Source organism: Podarcis bocagei (genome assembly GCF_964188305.1).
Source record: "Podarcis bocagei genome assembly, chromosome: 2".
NCBI lineage: Eukaryota > Metazoa > Chordata > Lepidosauria > Squamata > Lacertidae > Podarcis > Podarcis bocagei.
The window spans coordinates 59,868,013-59,880,567 of record NC_138126.1 but is presented as its reverse complement, the minus strand read 5'-3'; the positions used below and the strand labels follow the sequence as shown (position 1 = coordinate 59,880,567).

The 12,555-nt window shown below is 44.5% G+C and overlaps 1 protein-coding gene across 2 annotated transcripts in view; it reads right to left on the bottom strand.

Moving 5' to 3' along the window:
• RASSF1 (Ras association domain family member 1) overlaps window positions 1–7,181 on the bottom strand; it is a 33,932-nt gene extending 26,751 nt beyond the window's left edge. The window contains exon 1 of one of the 2 annotated variants that reach the window (XM_081177997.1): window positions 6,376–7,181. In XM_081177997.1, the coding sequence (XP_081034123.1) occupies window positions 6,376–6,706 (331 nt within the window). In that variant the 5' untranslated portion in view covers window positions 6,707–7,181. Of the gene's footprint in view, window positions 1–6,173; window positions 6,270–6,375 lie in introns of those variants that run through there. The other variant, XM_081177999.1, reaches the window with a different exon arrangement.
• Window positions 7,182–12,555: the final 5,374 nt, after the last annotated feature.

Below are 12,555 nucleotides of genomic sequence, written 5' to 3'. Positions count from 1 at the left end.
AGCTGAGCACCATCCAAATTTCATTCCTGCAGCAAGCAGCTTTTGTTACAGAAGAACTGTGCTTTCCAAGCATTCAAACACTCAATCAAGTTGCTGGAGAAATGCAATTATTTCTCTAGAAAGAACGCAAAACACCTCTACAGTCCAGACAACTGGTTTATTGAGCAATCTTCCTGATTTTCTTATTACACAAAGCTCACATGGAGGTCAGATTAGTATATCTGGTCTTTATTGAACATTCATTCCGATTTGTTTGCAGGACAGTTGTACAACAAGTATTCATCCTCCATTCATCCTGATCTGCTTGTGGGTGTTTATACATCTTCTTTTTAATTATTAACCCATCCCATACTTTTCAATCCCATCACTTTCCAAACTGCAAAAAGTCATTCTTTTTCCGACTGGATTTGCTCTAATAGGGCAGGGCTGGGGAATTATTGGCCCTCCAGAAGTTGCTGAACTACAACCCCAAAGAGCCCCAGCAAGCATGACTAAGGACCAGGGATGATGGCAGTTGTGGAATTTAGTACAGTACTGTATTTAGGCAAATCACTCTGGAGTCCATTACTCTCTCCAGAGTCCATAACCAACCATCATGCACTCATTTTTAGACTGACTCTATCTGTCAGCTGTTGAGTACATATGCCTGTTTAACTACCTCAGTATATCTAATGCTGCTTTTATCTGTGGAGCAGTAACTGGGCAGATTTATTCTTTGATGAATCACTAAAATGGCAGAGATCAAGAGCAGGAAAATAACTGGCTCCACCTAAAATCATAAAGATTAGTGAATGAATATCTTTCTCACCTACATATTTTGCAAAACCCATCTTTATTTTCCACAATTTATAGCAGCACATATTCTTATTGCACAACAGTAAACTCTTAGGTTTTATACATTCTGCCCACTGAAAATAGAACTGTGGTTCTGTTTTGGCTCTAAGATAGTGAAGAAAATAATGAAAAGTGAAAGCAATCTGTGTCTTCAAGTCTCTTAGGCCAGAAGGCAAATATAATTTAATGAGTTTAGACCAAGCATGACTTTAGGGCCTTGACCCAAAGTATCAGCATCAAGCAGTGGGCCTGCCACTAGCCACAAACATCGCAGGGCTGAGGACAGAGAAGAAGAACAAGACGAAACCACAGAGAAATTGTAATTCTATCTCAGGGTTCTAGCAGTTGCCAATTGTCTTGCACCAGTGCAAGTACTGAGCAGCAGAAAGCAGTCCTTTTACAGGCAAGTATAAGAGTTGTCACCATGATTTTGCAAATTTTTTAAAATGAAGCTCCTCAGCAGAAGAAATGCCTATAGCAATTTCATTATTCTAATACAGTAAAGCCCAATTCCACACTGCAAACTGTTAGATTTATTTCTGATTTGTCTCTTTGCCTGTTCTTTTCCAGGGAAAATAACTTAAACACTCTGACACCCTCTAGTGACATCTGCTCTGCTTTACAGGCATTAGTAGAATGCACTTCCATTATCCTACTTGTACCCGTTCATTAAGGTGCACTATTTTATTCTGGATTAATTACTCTGGAATAATTTCTCTCAATACTGTACATATCTTTAACTGCAATCAGTAACGGATTAGACTTAAAATGAAACACTAACACCAGAGTTCTAATTTATATGGGAGCAATTAATGCCAAACTGTTAATCCTACCTGAATTCTAGAATCAAAACTGCTCTTGACTGAAGGACTGCCTTATACAATTAGGATGTAGTACTCCAAAGTATTCCATGCCATCACTATTCTTGTATGACTTTGTCTCTAGCCCTCTGCATCTCATATCAATTGTTGTTTTTAACAAAAGCAATCAAGGTTAGCAAAGGTGCAAGAAAAAATTAAGTGCTCAAAGTGTAACAATTCTCTTTTTAGTTCCAATTTATATGACAATTTGTAGGATGCGACAAGTTTGTTACAGGAGTTTTCCTTGCTAAGTCTACTAAACATTATTCAGCATTAACAGTGTGCTAGACGTTATACAAAACTGTTAGTGAACAGGCAAACTTGCAGGGTTAGTGTCAATTATGGGAAGACCAAATGTAAGGACACAAGGCAGAGAACATGGTAGCAATTTGAGAAACTGGCTAGAACAAACAGGGTAAAACAAATGAAGTTTTCATGGTGTATGGCAGCCAAAGACAAAGATACAGACAAAGGTAGGCTCAGGGATACAAAGCCTGCTATGAGGCACAGCTAAGGAGCTCTTTGCAAATCACACCCACTGAGTTTAGAGCAGCCACATCCTTTCAGCTACAGTTGCTGAAAGGATGGGAACACTGAGGGTAGGCCATTCAAATTACTCTCAGCCATTCTTTGAGCTTGGTACAGACTAAGTTTGGAAGCAAGTCCAAGTCCTAAGAAGACTGCACATATGATACTGTTCCTGCTCAGAAGACTTACTATGTACAATAGATTAACAAGACAGAAGCTATGCCATCTTTTTTTTCTCCTGGAATGAGCCTCTCTGCCGGCAACAGCTGCTTATCAGGTAGAAATTCAACAGGGACAGCCTTCCCAGCCCTTGATGCTCCACAAACATGCACAAACTGTGGGAAGGAAGGGCTGAGTTTTTCACATATTCACATAGGCTGTCACTAAAATAAGCAGCCACAAATCAGGGTCATCTGGGTCCTGGCCTATCAGAACAAGAGAAATAAAACAGCTGTTGTCCAGCATCCTGCAGGCACACACACAAACACAATACTGTACAGTAGTACCTCGGGTTACATATGCTTCAGGTTACAGACTCCACTAACCCAGAAATACTACCTCGGGTTAAGAACTTTGCTTCAGGATGAGAACAGAAATCGTGCTCCGGCAGTGCGGCAGCAGTAAGAGGCCCCATTAGCTAAAGTGGTGCTTCAGGTTAAGAACAGTTTCAGGTGAAGAACGGCCCTCCGGAACGAATTAAGTACTTAACCCGAGGTACCACTGTATCTGTTTGCATGCCCCAGTGAAAGGTGTAGCAGAGCTTTCCCTGGCTTTCAGTGACACACATGCAACTTTGGTGCACAATTCAGCACTGCTATCACACAATTATCCTTTTGGAAAAGGGGGTTGGCAGGAATTCCAATCCATTGGAATAAGGGAAGCTGGTGAACCCAGCTGATTTCAAAGACCCAGTTTTCTTTTTGACACGGAGCATCCTTTTACAGGCAGCATCAGTAGTCACCCCTTTGTCCGGAGTTTTGGGCTGGGTTGCCATCAGTATGCTGATGACACCCAACTCTATCTGTTGATGGATGGCCATCCTGACTCGGCCCCAGACACACTGACCAGATGTCTGGAAGCTGTGTCTGGATGGTTACGTGGGAGCCGGTTGAAGTTAAATCCTTCGAAGACAGAGGTCCTCTGGCTGGGGCGGGACGATATGGGATCGAGGGGGCAACTCCCATCTCTTGCGGGGGTGCAATTAGTGCCAGCACTGGCCGTTAAGAGTTTGGGTGTAATCTTCGATACCTCCCTCTCTAGGGAGGCGCAGATTACAGCTATAACAAAGGCGGCATTTTTTCATCTCCGCCAAGCTAAGCAGTTGGCCCCTTATCTCTCTCGTCCTGACCTAGCCACTGTGATCCATGCGACGGTCACCTCCAGACTGGATTATTGTAACTCGCTCTACGTGGGGCTGCCCTTGAGACTGACCCAGAAACTCCAGCGGGTGCAGAATGCCGCGGCGAGACTCCTTATGGGGTCTTCGCTGCGAGAGCACATTCATCCGGTATTATACCAGCTGCACTGGCTCCCGGTGGAGTACAGGATCAGGTTTAAGGTGCTGGTTTTAACCTTTAAAGCCCTATACGGCCTAGGACCCTCGTACCTACGGGACCGCCTCTCCTGGTATGCCCCACAGAGAAACCTACGGTCTGCAAATAATAACATCCTCAAGGTCCCAGGCCTCAGAGAGGTTAGGCTGGCCTCAACTAGAGCCAGGGCCTTCTCGGCTGCGGCTCCAAACTGGTGGAATGCTCTGTCACAAGAGACTAGGGCCCTGCGGGACCTGACATCTTTCCGCAGGGCCTGCAAGACAGAGTTGTTCCGCCAGGCCTTTGGTCAGGGCGCAGCCTGACTCCCTCCTCTGGCAACCTGCACAGAATTTTGCTTAATTGGTTGCCATCAATTTGATTTAATTAATTTTTATAATGAAATATTTTTAGATTGTGTGATTATTTGATTGTTGTTAGCCGCCCTGAGCCCGGCTTCGGCTGGGGAGGGCGGGATATAAATAAAATTTATTATTATTATTATTATTATTATTATTATTATTATTATTAGCCAGCAGAGGAAATGGAATACACATGCAATTGACAAGAACACCAAAGGTCTCCCAAGCACCCAGTAGCCTTCTCTCAGAATCCAACCCAACCAAACAGGACTTCACTGCTGGACTTAAAAATAGGGGATTTAAGTGAATAATATTGGATATGGCCATGCCACACCTGCTTTCATGAACATACACATACTCCCAAATGCATTTTCTCAACATGGAATGATTCAGTGGCAGAGAGGAAGGAGAAACAGATACTGAGTCATCTCTGACCCAAGCAAACCTCATTCAGTTAACCTAGTTTCCCTACATGTCCTCTGATAAACAATATGCAATAGCTTTAAGGAGATTCCCCAGTGTACTACTTGTTGATTGCCTAAGGCTAGGCCCTAGGCCATTGGAGAAGTTTCTAAATTCATAGTTTCAATTATGCCATAAGAACTGATGGCTTTCCTTGGCTGGATGCTGTCCTTAACAGTCATAATTTGGGACCATAACCCCTTTGGTCTTCCTTCAGCCCCCCAATTGGGAACAACTGTGACAGCATATTCATTCACATATTTATGTTTGTCATCACCCATGTTAATGCTTATAGTTAAGCATCCACAGTGGATCATTTCACATCAACACAAACAATATTTTCAATGTGGGAGTTATTGTGTTTAGCTGCAAATAATCAGATGATGGTGATACACACACACACACACACACACACACACACGTGTGAACCAGCTTCAAGTCCATGTAGAACAATGTTTCAGAAACAAGTGAAAGAATTGTGGAAGCCCTTTTCATGCATGGGAAAATGCAGGCTGCTGGTGTCTGAGACCTCTAATCATTCCCACCCCCTTACTATTTTTTTTAGTCCATCTTGTGCCCCTTTAAAGAAGAATTCTGAGAGTCTTAAAAACTACTCCTGCTCTTCAGAGTACATGTGAGAATTTATATAGCCAGAGCTTAGATGGTACCACCACAATATGATGATTGTGGGCTGCTGATTAGACTGTAGCAAACATTCATTTGGGATGTTCTGAGTTGCTCTTAAACAGAGGTAGTTCTGGCCTGTGTTAATCAGTAACAAATGAAGAAAGAGAAGGGGACTCCAATTTCTCCTACTGTCGGCACATACCTACTCCTAAATCAAAATATGATCCAGATAATCAAAATGGTAGAAAAGTATGAGCATGTTGCTTGGCATTACTGAATTAGATTTTGATTCATTCAGTTACTGTTAAGCAAGCATTGCTACAGTATAACAGACATTGAGAGAGCCGTCACTCATGATGGCATGCACATTTTACACATTGTAAATCTGCATAGGACTTCACATGCTCAAATGGTATGGGAATACAGTATGTGAGAACATTCACTGGCATAGAACACTGTCTAAGGTCATATCCAAACCATATATTTAAAGCACATGGCTTCCTCAAAGAATATTGTGAACTGTAGTTCACCCTTCACAGAGCTACAATTCCCAACACCCTCAAGAAACTATAGATCCCAGTTTTATTTGGGGAAACCATATACTTCAAATGCATGGTGTGGGTGTGACCTCAGGGTCTACTTTAAGCTCCACCATTTGCTTAAAGCTGCAATTCTGTGCATACTTTCACCCAAATCCAAACAAACTACCAGAATAATTATGTATGTTTCTTTAGCCCCAAAGCCCAATTCCTCCAAAACTTAAAAACTTTCCAAAGCAAACCTTTCTCAAGCAGCCCTTGGGCCAATACAAAATACGTCCTTTACCTATCCTTTCCCTCTGTGTGCCACAGGCTTGTTGCCTTTCTTATTAAAGAGCTCTACTGACTTTTAATAGCTGCAGGACAAGCAGTATACAGCTTTTATCAGCAGTGAGAGAAGTGATGGGGAAGCTATCCCAGTTGAATTTCTACCTGTAACGGAAGCCAGACAGGGCTACATCATCCTGGACTACTTAGTTTACTTTTATGAATCCTGTTTCTCTTCCATTTCTTTTCAAATTTATGCTCCCTGAACCGAACGCTACCGTGCCCTCCTGCTTCTCCCAGAACCTCCTGCGAGGATGCAAAGCGACCTGGCAAATGCCGCCACGTGCGGCTGGAGGCCGGTACTCACGGATGCACTGCAGACGCTTCTTGTACACGCCCCAGATGAATTCCCCGCACAGATCGCACCAGGTCGACTGGCTTTGCGCGCAGGGCTTGAAGACATGCCCCTCGCCCAGCTCCTCGGTCAGTTTGGGGTCGCTCTGGCCGCCCAGGAGTCGGATCTGGCGCACGCGGCTCAAGATCTCGGGCACTTTCCCCGGAGAAATCCTCAGGGCGTTGGCCCGCTCCAGCCGGACGGGGCGTTCAGACGTGCCTCGCGGGCCCCGCCTCAGGTCGAGCTGCTTCTCCAGCCCCAAGTTCTTCAGCTCGATCATCTCCTGGTCCATCGGCCGGTTCATGGCCACTACATAGGCTGAGGATGCAAAGCGGGAAAGGGGGCCTGCAAACACATCTCACAAGGGGCCCAGAAACATCCCCATCTCGCCCGCGTTCCTCGGGGGTCCCTGTGCTGTTCGGAGCAACCCGCACTCCTCTCTCGACCCCTTTCCCAGTCTGTCAAAAGTTCACTTCTTGTCTGTTTTCTCTTCCTCTCCGCCTGTCTTCTCCCCCGCCCCTTTTCACCCCTTAGCTTTAAAGCAGCAGCCAGAAAAAGTCACAGGCGATCTTTGTTGGGAAGATTAGAGCTCAGTAAGAGCCTCCCGCCCCCACGAGCGGGCGGGCAGCTTTCTTGGCTCCACAGCATCAGCCTCCTTTGGTTCTACAATCGTGCTCCATAAGAGAGGAAGCTGGGGAGAGTTGCGTTAGTTTAGGTCCTGCCTCTGAAGTGCTACCAGTTGCTGGCTTGCTCTTTCTTTTTTTGTTGAACCAGCAAGAGGAAAGGTCCCAGCTCCCCTCCCCTTCATGCATTTCCTCCTTACTAGGAGGGCGGGGGGGGGAGAAGAGACCAACAGGCGGCGCCTAGTCCTGCACGCCTTGAAGTTGTCGCTCGTCTTGCTTTCCGCCCCCCCCCCCCGCTTCTCCCGCATTAAGGCACCTCCGGAGTAAGACCGAAGAAGCGCAGCAGGTTTGAGGGAAGCGGCAGCCGGACACGCTGCCAACTCCCCGACAGCTGCGCGGCATCATTTCGTGGGACAGGCTGTGTGTGGTTGGGGAGGGATATGCAGGGGGAGCCAAAAAGGCGGGAGAGAAAGACACAGCTGTGAGGGAGTAGGGGAGAATTGGCGCGGGAGTTTTAAGACTCCAGAGCATGGGTAGGCAAACTAAGGCCCGGGGGCCGGATCCGGCCCAATTGCCTTCTAAATCCAGCCCGCTGACGGTCCGGGAATCAGCGTGTTTTTACATGAGTAGAATGTGTCCTTTTATTTAAAATGCATCTCTGGGTTATTTGTGGGGCCTGCCTGGTGTTTTTACATGAGTAGAGTATGTGCTTTTATTTAAAATGCAACTCTGGGTTATTTGTGGGGCATAGGAATTCGTCGTCGTCCCCCAAATATAGTCCGGCCCCCCCACAAGGTCTGAGGTACAGTGGACCAGCCCCCCCCTGCTGCAAAAGTTTGCGGACCCCTGCTCCAGAGAGTCTCCACGCTGAGGGTTTCAGCAAAGCCGTCCCTCATAATCCCAAACGCTGCGTCAGAGAAAAAAAGGAGACCCCTCCAGGGGAGCTCCTGCTCCCCACGGCTCCTTAAGGACCTCGAGCAAATCGCCTCCCCTCCTCGCCCGCTCTGGGTCCTCCGTCTGCTCTCACAGCGAGGTTCCCGGGCTCGCGCTCTACTTCTGCAGCTGTGTTTCTATAGCGATGCTGCTGCTGCTGCTTTTGAAGCGGGCAACCGCAGCGCTTCGAGAGGCCGGCGCCTGACGTCAAAGTCTGGGGAGATGGAGGAGCGCACGGCAGGAGACGGCGCGGCTCCGTCTGAGCGGCAGCAAAGCGCTCACCTACCCTCAAAGGGAGGCTTCTGCGACCGGGGTTAATCTCTTCGGGTTATCAGAAGCTGGCAAGAGCAAAAGGAGCTCTTCCCCAAGGAGTGGCACCCAAGGGCGGCCGTTTGCTAGGGCGTCAAAATAGGGAAGGGGCCGCTGTCACTCAGACAACCACAATTTTCACTAGGCCTGGAACACCAAGAAAGGATGAAAGAATGCTGAATTTGCACATCCCTCCTCTACTAGGTGTGGGCTGCCTTGCCTGAGGGCCCATTAAATCCCGAGGCTGACACTGTTGCCATTTATTTTTCTGAGGAGGGAGCATGGGCGTAGCCAATTTTTTTGCGGGGGGGGGGAAAGACTTTTGTTAGGGGGGACAGAACCCACGTGAATGATCTGTTAAGTATTTCTGTTGTTTTTCTTGATCTGGGGGCAAGTGCCCCCCTTGCCCCCCCTACGCTCATGGGACAGAGAATCTTAGACCTTTAAAAAGCTATTTAATCTAATTTTATGAGGGAAAAGGAAAGGTTTATCTGTATAGGGATACAAGATTACAATGCACACATTCCATATGCAATAAATACCCCACAATTACTCATTCAATAAGTCTGGTGAGCATGTACCATTTGTTCTTTGAACAGTCTATTATTTATCCATTTTAGCTATCTCAAGATATTAAAAATAAGCCATTCCTTTGTTCTTTTACAGAAGGCACTGCAACACATTTCCAGTGCCAAGCAAAACATAGTTTGCAGTTTTAAAAATATGCAACAGACTTAGTTTAAACGAGCTGCTATACCAGCCTTAATGAAATCAAAATGTTAGAGCATTCCCCTCATTCCTGCTGCATAATGTCTCAGCACTAGATCACCTCCTTGAGACCTCTAATTGGTTTGGATATTGCTAAATGTTGGTTCTAACCAAGTAAAGCATAAATTTAGCAAGGAAACCAACTCTTATACTCAGTATACACATCAAGTACTGCTTATACTCACATTTTTATGAAATCTGTCTGACCAGCCTCCCGTTGGCCTGCATAATTTGCTATTCTTGGCTTAAGTAATTGCTTACCTGTTTCTTCATGTAACTTACTGTGTAAATGTTCACAGCTGTGTTTTCATTATTGCATAATCTAATTTAGAGGGTATTATTGTTTTTTTGTCCTTGTTTGTGAGGGCCTCCCTACCCACTTACTGTCCCCTCGGACAAACTAACTGTCAACACTTGGATGTTGGTGATGGGGCAAACAGCCACATTCTCAGAGAAGTAGCCATCTGGAAACATTGTGCTTTTGCTGTTCACATTCTACAGTTAGGGATCATAAGCAATGCATGGAGATTGTGGACATCATCTGCATTTCCTTCCCCAGTGCTTCCTGCCTGGGAAGTTCCACAGTGTAAACAGAGCCTAATCATTTGTCTTTGCATAACAAAAATGTTTTTTCTTGTTTGTAGTCATAATACTCTGGACTTCCTTAAGTCTTTAGGGTCTAGATATACAACTTCTTGTAAACTTTCTGAAGACAGGACTGCACTGCACCCCACTGTGATGGTCATACTATATCCCTAAGCAAGGTTACTAAGGATGCTGCTGTTTTGTTTTGGGTGAACTAATTCAGTGAAGCAAACCATGAAGTGAGTATCTTCAGCCTGCTTTTAGTGTGATTCTTCACCATTTGTCAGTAAATGATTGATTGATGTACCCCACCCATCTGACTGGATTGCCCCAGCAGCTCTGGACAGTTTCCAACAAATATAAAAGCAAAATAATAATATCAAATACAAAAAACTTCCCTATACAGGTCTGCCTGCAGATGTCTTCTAAAAGTTGTATAGTTACAGTATTTATCTCCTTTACATCTGATGGGAGGACATTCCACAGAGTGGGCGCCACTACCGAGAAGGCACTCTGCCTGGTTCCCGGTAACTTCACTTCTATCAGTGAGGGGACCTCCAGAAGGCCTTCAGAGCTAAATCTCAGTGTCCGGGGTAAACATATTTGCCAAAATGATGCAAGTGAAGGTGGCATTTGTAAAGAAGAATTTACAGTTTCTCATCCACATATGTTCTCAAAGGCTGCCCTTCTCTTCAAAATGATTTGTTCTGGTTTGTTTTGGCTGTGGCAAATGTTTAATAACAACCTCCCTGGCAGTCCCCACATCTGCATTTTCCTTTTGAGGAAATCACAGAATTGGGACAATTAAGTTTTCCACATGACATGGAGTTTCACCAGGTTTATGGCAACACAGAAAGTCCCCAGAACTCAGCTGCTTCCCCACTTTGCTTGTTCATAGTGAGATGTGTGAGTTATATTGTGGAACAGATGGGGAAGGTGAAACAGAGAAAATAATTGGCTTTGTCTTCCTGCTTATTCTGAGAACAGAGTTAAGAGGCCACAGATCTGGGCTGGCATTGCAGACAACCAAACTAGTGGTTGATATTTACTGTGGTCCTTCCCCATTTCATGAAGTACCTCTCCATTAGCATTGCACTGGGCTTCAGATGCATCCAGAACCAGAAGGAACAATCTCCTGTTGAACCTCTGGAGTGCTCAAAAGCAGCAAGGCACCTACATAGCACTGAATGGCTGAAGGGCTGTTGCAGCAATGTACTGCTACCAGGTGTAAATGATGGCATGGCTTTTCCTGAGTGGCCTCTTGATGGATGAAATCACTAGCTGATCTTTATACTACTGGCACAAAGCCCTTGGCAGGTTTCCTGCTGAAGGCTGGCTGCATCCAAAGTCCATAGTAGATTGTTGCTAGTGGTTGCTGTGGAACCATATTGTTTGGTTTCCTTATTTTCCTAAAATCATCTCTCAGTTTGGAATGGAAAAAACAAGTCAAGGAGAACATTACAGGCCTCTTGCTTGCTCTAGGGAGCTGGATCTTGAACTTTTGCAAGAAATATCCATGGGAATAAATCCAAAAATATTATTGAAAAGAGTCTAGAAATGGGTCTATTTTTGTCATTTCCTGGGAGTAAACATCTGCCAGAGAAATGTTAAACAGCAGACTTTGTAGTAATTTGGCTGGGTTTTTTTTAACCTTGGAAGATCCAGTCTTTTTCTTGCTACCTCTTATAGTTGGGATTATTTTCTTTTAAAATATCCATCCATCTTTGTCGCTCACATTCAAGCTACATTTTTTTGAAGTCCAGAGATCTGCCCATAATCAAAACTGTTGTCTTGATTGTAATAATAGGCAACTGAATGACTTATGTTACACTGCGTATTAAAATTGCAACTTAAAGTTGTGAACTTAAAAGGAATAGCAATCCTTCTTTTACTACATTGCATAAACATAGGAAATGGATGTAAATCCAATATGCAGATATGTTTTCTCTCCTGAGTTCCCACTTCTGTCATCTTATCAAAATATTTGAGTTTAAATACACTTTCAAGGCTCCAAAATATAAATTTGGGGCCATCCATTAAAGTTGAACGTTGGAAGATTCAGAAAAGACAAACGATAGTATTTATTTGCACAGCCCATAATTAATCTATAAAAATTGCTCCCACTAATAATATAATGGCCATCAAGTTAGATAGCTTTAAAAGTGTATTAGACAAATGCATGGAGGATAAGGCTTTGTTTTGCCTCCAATGCTGGAGGTAGTGTGTCTCTGAACACCATATGCTGGGTATAACAAGCAGGGAGAGTGCTGTTGTACTCAGGTCAGTGCTGCAGGCTTCCTATAGGCAATTGGTGGGCTACTGTGAGAACAGGATGCTTGATCCAGCAAGACTTTTCTTGTGTTCGGACTCCCCAGACAAATTGGGTTGCTAGTAGCTGGATTCACACTGAGGCCTTAATTCCATATGTGAGTGCTACTTTTGTTTATTCAGTCATGGCCAGGGAGATTGCAACTTGAAAATTCAGGGCCAATATGTTAACATGTGTTAATTGGCTTACTAATACCAGGATGTCTGTATTATCAACAATTACCACTATCAATTATGTAACTGATTATGTCACTGTACTTTCTGCCTTTCATGTTTTTCTTACTTCATTGCTTAAAATTCACCTCTGAGCCTTTTGTTTGTATGTACATCATAGATAACACAAACCTTTTCACTTTGAGGAAAAGGTGTACAAATCAACTATGTTGACAGCAGTGATATTGCCACTGTTCCAAGAAGAAAAAGTGATATGTGAAATCTCTTGTTATTTCCATTCCAACATCTGCCAAGCCAACCCACTCCCATATCTCAGCTAGGAAGGACCTAGACTTTAAAACATGAACAAAACTGATGGAACATTTCCCCCTCTTGTAGATTGTCTCCTTCCTTCCTTCTAGCTGGTTAATCAGTTAAAAGCTCATTTACAAGA